Below are 19,197 nucleotides of genomic sequence, written 5' to 3'. Positions count from 1 at the left end.
AGAATGAAATGTGGTTGCCTCGGGTGGAGCAGACGCTGGCTTCCTTTTCACATTGGCTGCAGTTGATGACGGAGGTTGCTACTTTTGAAATACATACTTACCGGGCCGCATTCTCTCTTGATAAACGCCTTTATGTTTCTTTGTGGAAGGCGTTCCAGAGGAAGGTTGAAGGGACCGTCCCCATGGCACAGCCGCGTTCTTGATTGGCTGGATCTCGGGAGCGCCATATTGTATAATTACTCTCATGCCGGTGTATTTGGTGTGTGAATGGATGGGGTATGTGCAAAGATATATGGGGATTATGTGGTGTGGCTAGTATGGTACACGTGGCTAGCTGCTGCTTGTTGATATGGATGTGAGTGTGTGAGAGGGGTCTTTTCTTTCTACTATAAAATGGTTAAGGCAGCCTTAGTTAGTTCTCCAGGGGGGTATCTGCCCTATTGTTAGCTGTTACATAGAGTCTGCTACCAGATTTGCTATTATACCCTTGCTTCCCATGGGTATTCTGTTGATGGGCATGGCCTTGTTGATTTATGCTAATTGTTTATCGTTGCCATTCCTGGACTCTTTGCACTGTTTTTGTATACTTTTGTTTTATGACTTTTGTTTCTTGCTGTGATTTTGGCTGCCATATCAATAAAAAAAAGAAAAAATGTTAAAGCCATCATGATGGTGGTTTCTTCCTCCTGATCAGCCCCAATCACTACCCAATCAGAGCTTTGTATAGTAGTGATATCATCTATGCTCAAGAGAATTTAAAGAAATACACTCCCAGTCTCCCTCAGTGCTTATACTTACATCAAACCCTCCCCAGACCCCAGCACCCTGAACAGACCAAACCCCATAGAGAAGGGTCAGACTCTGCCTTTGCACCACTTTCCCCAGGACTGACCCAGGGGTTCTTTGGTAGTCTGGTGGAATGGGATGAGCGCATGGTCCCTTCCTTCCTTCCTTCTTTGTCTGGCTCCAGATTTCAAAATGATTCTGATGAGCCCTCGCAGTAGTCTTTCCATCAAAGGACATTTGTAGCCTGCTGGATACTGACCCTTTTTAAAAATATGTAGACATGTACACACACCAGCATATAGAGTGAAATCTTCAATTTTAAAAACCAAAACATTCAAAAAAAGAACATCATCACTCAGGGACCTGCATGTGCAAGTAGTGGAAAGTACAGAGTAGATGCCAATCCTTCAGCATATTAGTGTACTTGCTGCCATTTATGTGTGTACGTGTTAGCTACATATACAAAAGCAACCAACTAAGGGCCCATGTGAAATTTTTGAGGTGGTTTTAGACATCAGAAAAGCCCCGCTTTCACTGGTAGCCACCACAGGTCCGTCCAAACAAGCAGGAAGCTGGCACTTGCTCATGCCTTGAAGTAGGTGCAAAATTCTACACAATGATATATCAAAATAGACATGTGTTCCCATTTTGGGAAAGACATATATTATGACTCAAATTTTTTAAACTTGCATGCACTGTATTAATCACACTAAATCCAACCAATAAGGCATATATTTGTTCTTAACATAATATATTCACAGTGAATGACCTTCTGAGGTGTGGAGGGGCATAATAAAAAAAAAAACGTATAAGTCCCCTTTTGGCCTAAGGCCTTAAACGTTGAAAGTAGAAGCAGGGAAAATGTCCATAATCAAAAAAAACATCCAAATGGAGGTTTGTTTTGATAATGGCCTGTCTCTACATTGAGCTGTTTAAACGCCCAGACCACCACTACGTCTACACTTAAACCCCCACGATGTCTACACTTATACCCCATAATGAACCAAAAAAACGCCTAAGCCCCAAACGTCCAACACAAGGGCTTTTAGGCGAAGGAGGAGCCAGTCCTTCGCCTAAAAGCTGGATTCTGTAACCGGTGTATGTCAAAAACAACACCGGTTACAGAATCCACCCCCCCCCCACGACATCAGGGCAAGAGGGAGTCCAAGCCCTCTTGCCCCGCGGCATCCCCGACGACATTGGGGCAAGAGGGAGCCCAAGCCATCTTGCCCCGCGGCACTGACCCTCCCCTGATTACATTTGTGGCAAGAGGGAGCCCAAGCCCTCTTGCCCTGCGGCAATGCCCCCCCCCCCGATTACATTCGGGGCAAGAGGGAGCCCAAGCCCTCTTGCTCTGCGGCACCGACCCCCCCCCCCCGATTACATTTGGGGCAAGAGGGAGCTCAAGCCCTTCTGGCCTCTCGCTCCCCACCCCCTTACACAATCGGGCAGGAGGGAGCCCAACCCCTCCTGCCCAGGCGGCCCCCTACCCCCCATTACAATATGGGCAGGAGGGATCCCAGGCCCTCCTGCTCTCGACACAACACCCCCAACGACTGCCTCCCCAAACCCCCGATCGCCCCCCCACTGACCCGCGACCCCCCCGCCGACCCCATGACCCCCCCACCCCCAATCCCACCCCCCATACCTGTAAAATGTTGGCCGGACGGGTGCCAAACCCGCCCATCCGGCAGGCCAGCCGGCTGCAGAATGGGGCTGGATTGACCCAGGCATCTGAAACTCCGCCCACAGGTGGGTCTTAAGGTGCCTGGGCCAACCAGAATAGTCTTAGGCCCCTTGCAGTTGCGTTTGATCTCATCTATCATTTCTCCATCCATTTCTTCGGACTGCCTTGGGGGGGTCGATAGTAGATTCCGATCTTCATTTCCAATCCATTGGCTCCTGGGAGGTGGGTGATGAGGGAGGGGTAAAGGAAAGAAGTTAGTGAAGTGAGAAATAGGGATTATAATGTGTATGATGAGGTAAGATAGGTAGGAGTGGTTTGTAAGGGGGTTTGTGATTGGTGGAGGTGAGGGAACAGTGTAGGGATTGTTGGGAGTTTTTGGAGGTTTTAAGAGTTGTAAGGGAAGGGAAGGGCATGATGGAGTTTAGGAAATTTTCCCTCTCTTCCTTGGTTTGTTTGTTTAAAGGGAATTTTATGGGTTTGGGGTGTGAGTCACATCTTATTATATCAATTGATAAGAGGTGAGCAGTGTTCTCCCCAGAAATTTTTTCCAGCCGGGTGGCATGAAAAAGTAGCCGGGCGGGGCGGGGAAATTTGGTAGTGGAGAAAATTAAATGTATACTATTTTTATTAGTTAATTATTATTATTTTCCAATGCTCGATATGACTTCCTTTTTTAAGGTTTGACACTTGTGCCAGAATATTTTTACTAAATCTAAGAAGTATCCAATTCTAGAAGTGAATAATTAGATATTCACCCTCTTTCAAATGGTATAGAGGTTTAAAAAAAGGGAAATGCGTTAATGAAGTCATTAGGTTCAATCTAACCATTTATTTCTGCATGAATTTAAACAACTAAAAAAAAAAAAGATAAATATAGCTCATCCAGTCATACAAGAAATGGCTGTACAACACCTCTAATAATGTTTTGATCACTAGGTTCCTTCCTGAGATCTCACTGAGGATATAAAATAGATGCTATCCCCACTTCCTCTTCCACATAATTTATGGAGAGGTGTTACTGAGCCTTGAAGGGCACCTGTGTGATTAATCTTTATCTGCTTCTTTTTTATTTTGCTATAGTGCAAAGTAAAAGCTAGGGCAAAACAGTATAGGTAAAGATGCAGGTAATAATTAGCAATGTATTAAAAATATTTTATTTTTATTTGCTTATAATGTCATTTGAAAGCTGCTTGATGATAATACAACTTTAATTTAATTCTTTATAATGTGTGTGTCTGTGTTGGGGGGGACAACACCTACCTACGTCAACAGTAAAGTTAGAATAGGGTCATTAAATCCAGTGGTGTACCTAGTATATATGACAGCCCGTGCTAATCATTTTTTTAACAACCCCCTCCTCTATATAAAAAAGATATTTTTAGTAATAATCCATGAGTCACACAATAAGGGTGCATCTAGGAAAAGGCAGCATCTTAAACACTGCAGTGAGCACTAGAACACCAACACACGCATTGGAAAACTAAACAAACCAGATCCTACACAGTCAATTGATCCTGTAGTCGATGCTAACAGAAAGCCATGTCCTTTTCATACACATAGATACACCCTCGCCCAATATGGAATAATCACAAACTAAAAATAGAAATATTACATTACATTACATTACATTACAGATTTCTATTCCGCTTGTGCCTTGCGGTTCTAAGCGGATTACAATTTAAGAGACTGGACAAATTCAGGAATATTACAGTACATAGAATCAGGAATGTATCAAGTTACAATTGTTAGTCTGGAAGTTTCCAGGAGAAATTTGGAGCACGTAGTAGATAAATCGTAGGTTGATGAAGTGAGTTGTACAATGTTTAGGTATATTTATGGAGGGGTGTTCGTGTGTGTAATTTCTAGTGCTATGTTGAGGTTAAGATGAAGGAAAGTGTTTTTTGAAGAGATGAGTTTTGATTTCTTTTCGGAATTCTTTTATGTCTATTGATTTGATCAGTAGATTGGAAATGGTAGTGTCAATTCTTGCTGCCTGAGTGGCTAAAAGGCTGTCGTATAGTTTCTTACGTCGTGTACCTTTGAGAGGAGGGTAAGTGAATAGGTTTTGAGTTCTCCTTAGTCTGTGTGAGCGATTACGGTGTAGTCTTTTGTTTAGGTAGCTGGGTGCCGTTCCGTGTGTTACTTTGTAAAGTAGACAGTAGAATTTGAACTGGGATCTTGCTTTTATTGGTAGCCAGTGTGAGTCAAGGTAAGCATTTGTGATGTGGTCAAATTTGCTGAGGGAGTAGATGAGTCTGAGGTAGTCAAAAGTTAAACTGAACCAAGAAACCAGACTCTGCATACAATGCAACACCACAGAAACAGTGACACATGTCCCCTAATACTGTGCAAAATATAAATAATAATTTAATAATAATTTTATTCTTATATACCGCCATGCCCATCGAGTTCTAGGCGGTTCACAACAATTACATTAGGATCCGCATTGACCTGCCGATTTACAAACAATGTATTGGATTTACAACATCTTCAGCCGAACAAGACTGAAGAAGCGGAAGTGGGAAGGAGAGAAGGAGGAAAGCGGTCAATAGAGGGGGGGGCAGGGCTGGGCGGGCCAATTTACCACAATTTATTGGATTTATAACAACTTTAGCCGAACTTGGCTGATGAAGAAGGAGGGGAGCAGTAGATGTAAATTTGAAAAAAAACTTCTACATAACAGTCACCACTTTACAAATTAACAAATAGAAATAAAACAAATAATGAGAAATATGAAAATACCATTTTATTGGACTAATCCATTTTTCAATTAGCTTTCAGAGGCCAAATCTTTCTTCAAGACAGTACAGTAAACAGCTGTTATGGTATCCTGTCCTGATCTGAGGAAAGGGGTTTAGTCCCCCCCAAAATTGCCTTATTTCTATTTCCTATTGATAAATTTTAATCAATACAGTTACAATACTACTTGATTCTACGTAAAGCAAAAAAAAATATTTTTTTTTCTACCTTTTGTCGTGTCTGCTTTAGTCATCTTCTCTTCACTCTCTTCTTTCTATTCAGCATTTGTCCTCGCTCCCTTCCAGGCAACATCTGTCCTCTCTCTTTGCCCCTTCCACCATCCTCTACCCTCTCTCTACCCCTTCCATCTACTGTCCACCCTATCTCTGCCCCTTGCATCCACTGTCCACCCTTTCTGCCTTTTCCATCCAGTGTCTGCTCTCTCTCTGTTCCATATGGTATATTCCCTCTTTCTATGTCTCTTCAGTAAACTCTATATCCTTTGCACATGATTTATTTCAGCTTCAACCCCTCTCCATTTTTTGACTCCACCCCTCCCCTATGCTCTGGCATCTCTCTCTTCTCCTTTCCTTCCTTCCTTCCTTGCCACTCCACCCCATGGTCTGACATCTCTCTCCCCTTCCCTTCTCTCCCCCCTCTCCAGTATCTGCCTCTCTCTTTCTCTCCGTCTTTCTTCTGTGAGGAGATCATGTTGATCTTGAACACTGAATTCTTCCATATTCCCCATATCACTATACTGTAGTCTGGTCCAGCAGACTGCTTTGGCACTATTACATGGGTAATAGTAAATTCATTATGCATCAGCTTTCCACACAGAATGCCACAAGTCTCTATTTCTTGTGCTGTGTTTACATCTGCCAGCAGCAGAAACTTGTGAGACAGATCCCTTGGCAATACTACACTTTGGAGCCCTTTGACCATCTGGTTCTGTATGGCTGCAGGCTTTAAAGCTCTGTTTACTGGAGGAGACTGTCCAGCATACATAGTTGCATCACTCTTAAGGATCTGATCAGAGATTACATTAGACAAGGTGGTATTTTTAGGCATGGAAAAACAGGACATGTTCTCCTCAATCTGCTCAGATGCCCTTTAATGTTCGCCTGATCTCGGGCTAAATCTTGCCTCCTGAGCTAATCTTCAAAGGAGAGCGGAGTGAGAGCCATATCGGCAGTGACATCCGTTTTGGGCCGCATGTTGTGCAGGGCTGGACAAAGGCAAGTTGTAAGCTTCCTTCCATCGCTGACCTAACTTCCATAAATCAGCAACGGAGGGAAACATACAACTCGCTGCTCTTGCTTGCTTCGGGCCTTCCTCGTTGCTGGGTCTTGCCTTTACGGAAACAGAAAGTAGGCAGGACCCGGCAGCGAGGAAAGCCCAAAGCAAGCAAGAGCAAGTTGTAAGCTGACCTGTCTCCTATAGCGAACCCATGCTCCAGGGCGTGTGCATGCCGACTTCCCTTCTCTTCCCCCCTCAGGACGTGACTTCCGGTTTCGGAGGGAAGCGGCATGCACGTTAGAGCCCCGCCGGGGAGCATGGGTTCAAGTCGCTTGCTGGCGTTAAAAACTTAAAAAAATAAAAATAAAAATGTCAGGCTCCTGCGATTCAGGCTGTGCCGAGTCAGCCCGGTAAATCTCCAAGCCGGTGAGAAGGTTTTTTTTTTTTTTTAATGTTGAGCAGAAGGCGGCAGCAACAGCAGGATTGCGATCGAGATTACAGCCGGGCGCTCATCTAAATTAGCTGGGCGGAGCGCCCGGCTGAAAGGCCCTGGGGAGAACACCGGTGAGTGTAAAGCAGGGATCTCAAAGTCCCTCCTTGAGGGCCGCAATCCAGTCGGATTTTGAGGATTTCCCCAATGAATCTGCATTGACAGCAGTGCATGCACATAGATCTCATGCATATTCATTGGGGAAATCCTGAAAACCCGACTGGTTTGTGGCCCTCAAGGAGGGACTTTGAGACCCCTGGTGTAAAGTGTGTTTTGGCATAGTTGGGGCATGTAAACATAAAGTGATAAATGATGAAAAGTGACCCTCATAGGCGGCACCATGTGAGGGAAGCATGGCCATGTTTTGGGGGTTGTTGAGAGATATATGTTAATAGGGAGCTAGTTTTGGCACGGAATAGCTCCCTGTAGGGCTGAAATGTTATTGGGGGTTTGTTGAGATTTGATATGGAATTGTTCAATATTTGGAAAATGTTTATGGGATAGAAATAAAGCTGCGGCCAAACTGATTGATTCACAAAATATTTGGTGGTGTCTTTATTGGTATGATTGTGGTTGTAGAGGTGACCAAATATGCGAATGCTAATGTTATGTCTCCTGCAATCTAGTCCTGTTCCTGCTTTCCAAAATCTGTAATGATTCAATTTGACTAATACACATGTGAAATCTCCCTGAATGAGGAAAATAGGGAAACAGCTGGGTTAACATTTCTAGAGTTTAAAGCGTTGCTACCTGATAACACCTCACAATGACTTTAAATACTGAAAGGGGGTGGAATTCCCCTCCTTTATTACCAAGGAAACATCAAGCCCACACACTACATAAATTCCTTAAGTTGAACCTGTGATGCAGCTTCCCACTCGTGTTCATTTGACAAAGCTGATAAAAATGCATAGTATATGCACCTCAAAAGAGATGAGCTGGCATACATAATCACCCCAGCATAACAAAGATACAATACCCTGCTTTAAAAATGACTCTCTCTTTGTTGTCAGTTGCCTTTTGGAACTGTAGTAAAGAAGTCTAGAGAGTACCTTAAACGAGAACATAATAATGATAATAATAATTTATTTTTATATACCGCCATACTCGTGAGTTCTAGGCAGTTTACAACAGTTAAGCATAGTACAAACAATGCAAATCGTTTGAGATTCGACAAATTAAGTGCATACTATATAAAAGAAATACATACAATATAAGAAGAATACAACAATGTTAAAATGATGTAAAAAGTTAAAAGAATAAGATACATTAAAAACCCAGCCTATTAAATAATTAAGTTTTTAACTGTTTGAAGAGGCTTCTAACACAGTTTTGGCCAGCCATAAATTCAGTTTGGCCGCCTGAAAAGAAAAGGTTCTCTCAAGGAACCTTTTATAATGATATAATTTTATTGAGGGATATGCAAACAAGTGTATTCTTCGAGAACTCTTGTTAGTATAACTCAAAGTAAAATGAGGAGTAAGATAACCCAGTAACATGCCAAATACTGTTTTATAGCAAATGCATGAAAACTTAAACAAAACTCTAGATTCCAATGGCAGCCACTGGAGCTTTTGTTAAAAGGGGGTAACATAAATGTTTTGCCTTCTGTTTTTCTTTATAACAGCTCCTTTCCACTCAGATAAGAACATAAGAAGCACCATCTCTGGATCAGACCTTCGGTCCATCTAGTCCGGCAATCCGCACACGCAGAGGGCCTGCCAGGTGTACACCTGGCGTAATTTTTAGTCACCCATATCCTTCTATGCCTCATAAGAACATAAGACATAAGAAGTTGCCTCCACTGGGTCAGACCAGAGGTCCATCGCACCCAGCAGCCCGCACCGGCCCAGCAGGTCTATGACCTGTCAGGTGTTCCTTGACTTAGCCCTAGGAATCCCCCTTTTCTTCTATCTATACTCTTCCTAACCTATCTCTACTTTTTCTGTACCCCTCAATCCCCCTATCGTTCAGGAATTTATCCAATCCTTCTTTGAATCCCTGTAGCATGCTCTGCCCTATCACAACCTCCGGGAGCGCGTTCCATGTGTCCACCCCTCTCTGGGTGAAGAACTTCCTGGCATTGGTTCTAAACTTGTCCCCTTTCAGTTTCTCCGAGTGCCCCTTTGTACCTGTGATTCCCCGTAGTCTGAAGAATCTGTCCCTGTCTACCTTCTCTATGCCTTTCATGATTTTGAAGGTTTCTATCATGTCTCCTCTAAGTCTCCGCTTTTCCAGGGAGAAGAGCCCCAGCCTTTCTAACCTATCAGTGTATGAAAGGTTTTCCATACCTCTTATCATTTTCGTTGCTCTTCTCTGGACCCTCTCAAGTATCGCCATGTCCTTCTTGAGGTACGGCGACCAATACTGGACACAGTACTCCAGGTGCGGGCGCACCATTGCACGATACAGCGGCATGATGATTTCCTCCATCCTGGTCGTGATACCCTTCTTAATGATACCCAACATTCTGTTTGCTTTCTTAGAGGCTGTTGCACACTGTGCCGATGATTTCATTGTTGTATCCACCAGCACACCCAAGTCCTTCTCAAGGTTACTTTCCCCTAGCAATGATCCCCCCATTGTGTAGCTGAACATTGGGTTCTTTTTCCCTATATGCACAGAATCATGCTCATATTTTCTGGGATACATAAATGTGCCACAAAAACAGTGTACATATGTACACTGTTTTTGTGGCACATTTATGTATGTTATTGTTATTGTATGTATTGTTATTGTACGTTATGGAACATTTACATATGTTATTGTTTACCTTTTGATAGACAGGGTTGGGCAAGTTACTTTTTAAAAATAATAAAGTCACTAGTTACTGCAAAGTAAAGGCAATATATTAGAGTTACTAGTTACTTATTTAATGAAAGTACAGTAACATGTTACTTCTAGTTATTTTTTAATTCTTGACCAAAAAGAAAAGGAACACAAATCCTACTCACGCCAAAAGACCTACAAAAGAGTTAAGGGTGAACAATGAGCTTTCATACAAAAGTGGAACTACTCAGGACATCAAAACATGAGTCGAATCCCACTCTGTTAGTTCCAGGAACAAAATGGCAGCTGAAACCTCTAGTGTTCGTCTCATAGAACTTCCATTAAAGGTCAGCCTTCCATAGAAGGGCAATCTGGTGATTTCTTCAGCAACTTCAGTATAAACTTTGAATGTTCAGTCCCAAAACTCAAAACAGACTTGCAAGATCTAGTTTAGAGAAAAAAATGAGTGAGGGATATGATAGAAGTTTATAAAATCATGAGTGGGGTACGATGGTTATTTAATATCTCAGACACTAAATTAAGAGAACACTCCATGAAACTACTATTTCTTATTATTTCTATAGCACTGCTAAACGTAGGCAGTGCTGTACATTGAACATGTCAGAGACACTCCCTGCTCACTAGACTTTACAATTTAATTAAAGCAGACAAACAGGACAAATAGGGGTAGGGAATTTCTCACAGAGGGAAAGATAAACAGACATGGGTACTTTACAAGTTAGTGGGAGATAGTCTTGAAAAACTAACAGCGGCAGATTGAAAACAAATTGTAGCTAGTATTTTTTTTCATGCAGCTATCAATTAAACTACGGAATCTATTGCTGGAGAATGTAGTCAAAGTAATTAACTTTGGTAGGCTTTTACAAAGGTACGCTGCCAAACCACCCATGGGAACAGAATGGGCTGCTTGGCAGTACAGCTTTGTAAAAGAACCCAATAGTGAGATTCAAAAGAGAACATTTGCATAAAATATATTAATACTGCAGTGAAGCAACGCTATCTCAATTCACTCTCAATGGATTTGACACTATAAACTAATTAGTATTACTACTATTCCTTTGTATATCTACCAAAGTCCCACCCAGTTCTTATCATACTTAGCTATTATTACACGGTGAAGGAATAGCCTCAGAGCACATACACCATCAGGTGTTAATATTCATCTTTGTAATGGCTCTTAGTTATAAACATTGGCCACCAGCCACCAACCTCCCCGTTTACTTTTTCTATTTTTTCTTATTATTTATTTCTTTTTTATCTTTACTTTCGTCTTTACTTCTTATTAGCTGATTTATATCATATCTAGCTAGTGTTTTCTTCTCGGGGGTAATTTATGTTAATACTGAACACTTTCAACGATTTGCCACAGTTTATAATCTTATGGACTACTGGTATTTCATATCGAGAAAAACTTGCTGAGATCCAACATTCTTCCAGAGTTATATTGTTTAGTACTTATCTAAAGTATTCAGTCTTATACTAATGCCTCTTTTCCAGCCAATCAGCAATTCTTGCTGCATAAGCCACTTCTGAATATACCAACGCGGCCAGTGTTTCGCGGTTTAGAATTTTCTCTGCTTCCTCAGGGTTTCTTTTATTAGAACGGTAATCTTACTTCCAGCTCAGACTTTAAGTACAGGAAAGACTTTAAATCTGAGCTGGAAGTAAGATTACCATTCTAATAAAAGATGGAGGCTTTTTAAAATCAAATCAGGAAATCCAAGATGGCTGCTGTGATAGTGATTTTAGCATTACAAATGAATCAGGGAAACAATGTGAAAGCACACAAAAAAAAATTGGGGAAAGAGTTTTTAGAGGTGGGGAACCCCTAATCTGGCCTCAGAAACCTTCAAAAGAGGGATTTGAAGGGACCCCCCACCCCCATTTTTTCCATAGGCTGCAATTGCCATGTCAGTACTCACATGTGTCTGCTTCTGCAGGAACTGCTTGAACTGAAAACTGCAGCTGGAATAGAACCAAAAATGCTTACTTCTTTGGGCTGTCAGCCAGACCTTCAAAAGGTAGGCTGAGCACTCGACCCCCACAGGTCCCCAAACATTGATGGGAGGAGTATATTATGAAGGTGGCATCATCTGCGGCCCTCAGGACTGACTCAGGGCCACACAGCTCAAGCCCTGGACTAAATCCAATGTGAATCTCACTATGAGCGGAATGGTGCCCAAATGTTCTCAACCATTAGAGCAGGCTGGCTAGGCAGATGCTCCTTGATCAGAAAAGCCTAATAGCAATAGACCTCTGTAACAGTCAGAGTCCCATGAGCACTGGGAACCTCTGCAAGCCTCGAAATCCAGTAAGAAAACCCCCAAAAATAAAACAGCAAAATCGTAGCAGATCAGATAACTTCTGAACACGCTTGCAGAAGGGAAAACCCGAGAAGCTACAGCACAGCCCACTGGGGAAGGAGGTGGTGCTGAAGAAAATGATTGATGCCTTCTGCAAGACACGTGATTTGGGGATGTCTACCCAGCTGTTCAGGACCTCTACACCCGTCGCACTCAAGTTCTCTTCTCACTGGCTCCATGCCAATGCTGCCAACTGGGTGGACTTGAATCCAAACTGGAGATGCCACGGACTATCCAGGCCTACCCACAGCTATGTCCCTGAGTTAACAACCTTTTCACATATTAGAAATTGAAAAGAATGCATCCAGGACAAAAGAAATCTGACGAAACCTTTGATACAATAAAAATATCTTTATTATGAATCATCTTTTTATTAGGGCAAATACAGTTGGAAAAGCTGTACATTATACATGTAGAGATCAAGGATTATAAACAAAGGAACTTGCAGATCAAGAGTTTTCACAGCAAACTTTCTTACATAGACAAAGTGACATTATTAAGTACACCGGGAGATTTCCTGTGCTATCCAAAATGAAGTATACGGTATAACAACCAAATTATAAATAACCTCTCATGTAAAATACAGCTGTGCACATTTTAGAAAAATACCAACTATTTCTGTCTCAGAGCTTCATTTTATAAAAGCTTATAAATCACACTATATTTATAAATGGAACTAAACACACTCACTTAAATTTATAAACATTGTCATAAGCTGATTATCTATTGTTTTCACAGCATAAATAAGAATTAAATATTTCAGCTTAAAAAAGTGTTTTTCCTGTTAACGGGATACTAGAGGACAAGGGAAAATTACATAAAAAATGTACAAATTTTTATGTGTGTGATTTCTCTCATTCACCTTAAGATATTTTTCCTAATTCTAAAAGTTAGTTTAATAATTTTAACAAATATACAAGCTGTTAATATCATTTGCCCTTTCTTTTTTTTTTAAATTTCACATTGGTCTGTAAAATGTTAGTATCTTACTACCCTGTGCCAAGATGTTTCAGACTCAATCTTAGTCACTGCAACGAAAGGCATTTAAAACACATATCTTAATAAAGGCATACAAACTATTCAAAAAACCAAAACAAACAAACAAACAAAAAAAAAGGTGGTAGGACGAGAAAAGAAAAATGCTCGATACCAAAACATTTGAAATCCTTTCTAAATAAAGTAAAGAGATATTCCAAGCCCTTACTTGAAGTATGCTTAATTAAAAATACTCGAGTCTAAAACAACCACTCCATGGACAAGGTTCTTCATGAAATAAACATGCTCTCAAGAACGAAGAATATATTAGTTTCAGGGTAATGGCACATAAAATAAACTTTGACCACAAGCTAGAATTGCAAAACTAGTTAAGACAAACATGCCCAATCTCATTTACCAAGGGTATTCATTCTGAGGTAAAGTTAGATACAGTATAAAACTTTAAATATGCTAAAAAGATCAAATGCATCATATGACTAGACCTGTGTACTTTCCCTGAATATATTCAACATGTAAATAAAAAATTAAAAAAACCCACTGCATGGCACTATTACCAGCAATAAATGCAGCTTCTATTGGGATTCATATGCACTCAGACAAGTCATATTCTAACTGCAGCTTCAGGATGGTACTTCTGTGCTAAAACATAACAGATCATACCACCAACATTGGAGAAGGAAAGTGTGCATAATCTGTACCATATGCCCTAGTATTCTCTTTGATTCACTATTTTTTTTTTTTAATTTGTGAGAATACCCTCAGTGTTTATAAACTATTATAGTTTCTCCTAAGATCAGAATCTAGAGTGGGGGGGGGGGGGGGGGGGGGGGAGGAAGATGCTAAGAAAATAGGCCGGGGAATTTTGTACTAGGAGTTTTGCTACATTTTAAAGAAATGCAGTTGATTTTATATAAATCTTTATATATGCAAGATCTCTTTCATATATACATATATACACCTGTGTGTGTGTGTGTGTAACTGTGCATGCTAATTTCTGTTCTGAGTTTTGTTTTTCTTTTTGGAAAAAAAACAACCCCTATAAAGCATGTGTATATGTGTGTGTGTGTTTGTTTGTGGAAAGAGACAGGGCAGAGGGAGACCGATGGATACTGTGGCTTTATTTTAATGCTGCCGACAAAACCATTTTCTCCATACTGGACTATGTATTATAACTACAGGAAACTGGGTTTAAACAAAACAATGAACAGAATAGAATCATGCAAAAAACAAATGAAACTCAGCTTCTAAGAAAACTGCAGGAGATGTTAAAAGTAGCAGGTAATGAAGTAAGACTGGTGAGTGATGCTGCGAATACTTTCTTTTAATGAAGCAGAAGTGAGGGCTGGAATCATTTCCACAGCAACTGAATTCTCTGACCACATTCCTCTGGCAGTCGCTTTCCCATCTCTCTACCACAAGAACGTCATAGAGTAAAATAGTAAGGGCAGCTGTTAGCTTCCATCAGTACAAAGTGCAGTGCCAGACATTTCCAGTTTAGTAACACGTAACCAGGACAGATGGCATAGGCCCATGTACTTCACTGGTTAGACTGCTTCAGCAGGACACATATATTTTGTTCCATTTTGTTTTCCCAAAAGTGGCTGCTTGTTTCGGAGGACTCTAAAGCCACAAATCATCACCAGAGGAACCAATCAGGCCTTCCCTGTTGAGTATTCCAAGTTTCATCTCTTGCTTCCCATTCTAACTCCAATCCTTCTTCCCTGTGTCCGATTATGACTGGTGCCCTTTAAAAGGCTGATGACACAACTGCCGAGAATTGTGGGTTAACGCCACTTAGTAGTCATGAGTTCACTGAAGAGTCAAAACAGTTATATCAATTAACACTGAATCACATACAGGCATAATTATAATCGAAACATTCAACATACTGAAGGGAATAGACTTAGTAGATAAAGACAGGTTTCTCACCCTCTCCAAGGTAGAGAGAACGAGAGGGCACTCACTAAAGTTAAAAGGGGATAGATTCCGTACAAACATAAGGAAGTTCTTCTTCACCCAGAGAGTGATGAATACTGAAAACTGCAACCCTCTTCCGGAAGCTATTATAGGGGAAAACACCCTCCAGGGATTCAAGACAAAATTAGACAAGTTCCTGCTGAACCAGAATGTACACAGGTAAGGCTAGTCTCAGTTAGGGCACTGGTCTTTGACATAAGGGCCGCCTCGTGAGCGGACTGCTGGGCATGATGGACCACTGGTCTGACCCAGCAGCGGCAATTCTTATGTTCTTATGTAAAATATGGGACATATATATATGTTTTATTCAATATATGTAAAAAAAAAAAAGTCTCTCTCCTCACACACACATTCACACAAAAGTTTAATTTAAGATTTGAGCTGAGAAGTTCTTTTTATGTTACACAGTGTGGTGACCAGTGGCGTGCGGTGAGGGCTTTCAGGGGATTCAGTAGAACCCCAGCTCTACAGCCCTGCTTTTTTATTTTTGTGTTTACTTTTTCTTGATGCAGTTTGATTTGTTGAGTAGGCATCCTGCTCAACCAGTCTAACTCCATCAAAGTAACCCCCCCCCAAAAAAAAAACAAACAAAAACACAGGGCTCTTGGTCTGGGGATTCTCCAAACTCCCTGAAGGCCTTGATAGTACTGATCTGAATTTGATTGGCTGAGCAGCATCTGTCTTTTGCCTGCTCGACCAATCAAATTCAGAGCAGTGTTCTCAAGGCCTTTATGGGGTGGAGTGAATCCCCTGAAGGCCCTGACCAAACTCCACTGGTGGTGACAAAACAAAGGCCATACTTACTCTTTATATAGAAATTCCAATCAAGTGAGAAAATGGACAAAAAGAATGGCCAAACCAACGTTCAACAGCATGACCAAGGCAATCATGACTGAATTGGGAGTCTATAAGAAAAATAAAAACAGATTTGATTAATGTTCTTACAAATACATGAAGAAAATGGTGACATGATTGTTGCTTTTATTTTATAGTTTCCTCGACACCGTTATTGAAAGAAAGATACGAGATATGCACTTTATTCACCTATAGGACAATTCTATAATACAGGTGCTAGCATTTACAAACCCATTACATGTGTAAATATTAAGACTAAGGGCACTTAAAAAGCCCAGCTATGTGCTATTTTGCAAACATCCAAGTAACTTACATAGCATGTGTTTGCAAAGGGGTTACAGATGGGAAAAGTTTGAGTGTGGCCTAAACTGAAGTGCATAACTTATGGAATACTGTACATTACACACTTTTCAACAATATTTAGGCATAAACATGGTTGGTTTCAGTGCTCATGCCTAAACATTAGGGGCACATATGTATTCTCTAAGGAAATGTAAGCAACTATGTTATTTTAGGCTCTTACCAGGTGTTCTATTATAGAACTACTCTCAAAAGTGCCAGCGTATACAGACACATTTAGAAAAATGTAACATTTCATAAACCACAGTGCTCATGTAACTGTGGGGCACATAGGTCATCACAGTCTCTTTTCTCCACCTCATTGTTTTTATAGCTTCCTTCTACCCCCTGGAGTTCACCAATGGGAATAAACGCTCGGATTCTCAAACCAGCACCCATGTCGGTGGCCACCTTTAAAAGCGGCCATAAATCGCGTGTCAATCATGCAACAGTGTCAGTTAGAGAATCGTGCCTCAAGTGCCTACATAGGTGCGATTCAAGCAAAGATAGGCCAAGTTTCCATGTTTATTAAATAATGGAAGGGAGGTAAAGGAGATCAGAAGAGGATCAAGGCAACAACAAAACCGGATCAGCATTCATATGCATCTTTAAAAAGGAAGGATTTAAGATTTCCTTTGAATTTATCTAAGTTTTGCTCAGCCATGATATGGGGTGGTAAAGAGTCCCAAACTGTGGGAGTTGTAGTTGCAAATGAAGAGGCCCGACGCGTACTAGTGATTTTTAAGGATGGTATGTGAAGGAGATGCAGAGAGGAGGATCTTAAGGCTCTAGGCGCCGGAAATGTAGGCCTGGAAAACCATAAGTTTGCTGGGGGATCCTGAAAATAGTCTACAGCTTGCCATCAGCTGATCACTGCAGGGAATCCCCATAACTGCGGCTTCAGGGAATCCTGCAGGCTCAGCTAATTGGGAATTGCCCTACTGTGATTAGCTAAACCTGCAGGGAGGTCCCCAATTCTTCTATCCATCCCTCCCACTGATCCCCCCAGCACCTCTCCAAAGAGGGCCCCTTTTCACCAAGCGTGACACCCCACACACTCCTCCCTTCCCTGTACCTTTGGATGGAAAACCGGCAGGAGGGATGTCCACTCCTTCCTGCCAGCAGGCCTGACTCTTCAAAATGAAGGGTCTTTCCCTTCCCGGTGCATCCTGAGATGCACTGGGAGGGGCCTAAGACTTCGATTGCCCAGTCATCTAAGGCCCCTCCCATACTCTATGGGTAGGATGGGAACAGACAACACACTTAAATAATTAATCAAAGCCTCAAAGCTCCCATAGTATGGCCATAGCTTTCATAAACTGAGATGTATCATCTGCCTAACAGCAGAGGAGGTGATTATAAACATGCTCTCAAGCAAAGAACAGATGGATTGTTCTGAATTCTGTGGAACCTACTGGTTTGAATGGGACGAATGAGTGGCAAGCTTTCTTTTAAGTTTGGGTTGCTGTGCCTTTAAATGAATTTGTACCCTGATTGGATTAGGCCTATCAGCATCATTCTGCCTTTTATTTCATGGATTATCCACTACTCCAGGTACTTTTTGAATGGGTACATAACCATTCTTTATTTACTTTTTCCACCCTACTCATTAATTATATAGGATTCTAAGATGCCTCTTCTTAGCTCCCTCTTCGCCAGGCTGAAGACCTCAAACCTGTTCAGACTTTTCTTTAAAGAAGAATGGAAAGACTCCTTTATGTGTTTTGACTGCCCTTCTTGGAACCTTTTCCAGTATATCTTTTTTGTTATGCATAGTATTCAAAGAGCAGTTGCACCATGGATTTATACAGAGGGCTGTTTTATTTCCCATTCTTTTCCTAATAATTCCTAATATTCTACTTCCTTTATTGACCATTATAGACAACACTATGAGGTACATAATTGAAACAAAAATACATCTAAAAACCCACCTAAATCGCCACTTGGATGATCAAAAAGACAGGTTGTCCAAGTGCCGATAATCAAAACAGGTTTTAGACGTATCTAGAGGCAGCTTAGGTCTTTTGACTGACACTGTGCACCCAGAGAGAAAAGGGGAGTTTTTGGAGAGAGGTTAGGGCAGGAGATGGGCGGGATGTGAGCTGACCCAGACTTAGACATCCCGCAGGGATAATCGAAAGTTTAACGAGACTGCCTAGATGGAACTTATACATTGTGACTTAGATGAGCTAAAAACAGGTATAAGTGCCCAGAAGGTATCCAAAGTGACCAGATAACCACTGCAGGGACAAAGTATAGACCCACACACACTCCCCCAGTGATCACTGACCCCCCATACCGCCATAAAAATCGGAATAAAAACATACATATCTGCCTCCAGAACATCAGTGCTTGGCATAGGAAAGCCCAGTAGAACTGCATAGAGATGGATTAAGTGGTGTTGGGGGTGGGCTAGTGAACCATAGAGAGGAGGACCTTATTCTCCTCCTCTGCTCCTTCACTAACACTTCCCATTGCCAAAAACCTCTCCCCCCAAACTCTCCCGATTCTTCATACACTAATAACATCTGCCCTGGCCTCAGAATCCCCACACTAGTATTCACCAGAACCCACCCTTTCAAAAAGCACCGAGGAGTCAACCTCACCGCCTTAAAGCCAGTTCCCCCAGCAAACCTACCCAACCTTACCTCTGACTCTCTCACCCCAGTCCCTACACTCTATTGTAATGCCAGATCAGTCCGAAACAAAACCCAAATATTAAAAGATTTACTCGAAGATTTTGATCCGTGTTTTTTGTGCATCACTGAATCATGGATCGAAAAAGATGACTTACTCACTCAAAATGAACTCTGTCCCCCAGGCTACCATGGCCTCTTCTCTCCCAGAATAAACCGGAAAGGAGGAGATCTGGCCCTTCTCTACAAATCATTCTTTAATGTCGAGCTCCTCGAAAAGGACAGCCACTCTTCTTTAGAATT

At 41.5% G+C, this 19,197-nt stretch overlaps 1 protein-coding gene across 1 annotated transcript in view; it reads right to left on the bottom strand.

Annotated features, from left to right (window-relative positions):
- Positions 1-12,427: 12,427 nt before the first annotated feature.
- Positions 12,428-19,197, bottom strand: part of JPH1 (junctophilin 1) — a 235,427-nt gene continuing 228,657 nt past the window's right edge. Inside the window, exons 5-6 of the mRNA XM_033933305.1 lie at positions 15,869-15,969; positions 12,428-14,899 (exon numbers count right to left, since the gene is read on the bottom strand). Of these exons, the coding sequence (XP_033789196.1) occupies positions 15,889-15,969 (81 nt within the window). The 3' untranslated portion in view covers positions 12,428-14,899; positions 15,869-15,888. The remainder of the gene's footprint in view (positions 14,900-15,868; positions 15,970-19,197) is intronic.

This window comes from Geotrypetes seraphini, chromosome 2, assembly GCF_902459505.1.
Source record: "Geotrypetes seraphini chromosome 2, aGeoSer1.1, whole genome shotgun sequence".
Classification (NCBI taxonomy): domain Eukaryota; kingdom Metazoa; phylum Chordata; class Amphibia; order Gymnophiona; family Dermophiidae; genus Geotrypetes; species Geotrypetes seraphini.
Note: the sequence above shows the minus strand (reverse complement) of the source record. Positions and strands in the feature narration are given on the sequence as shown.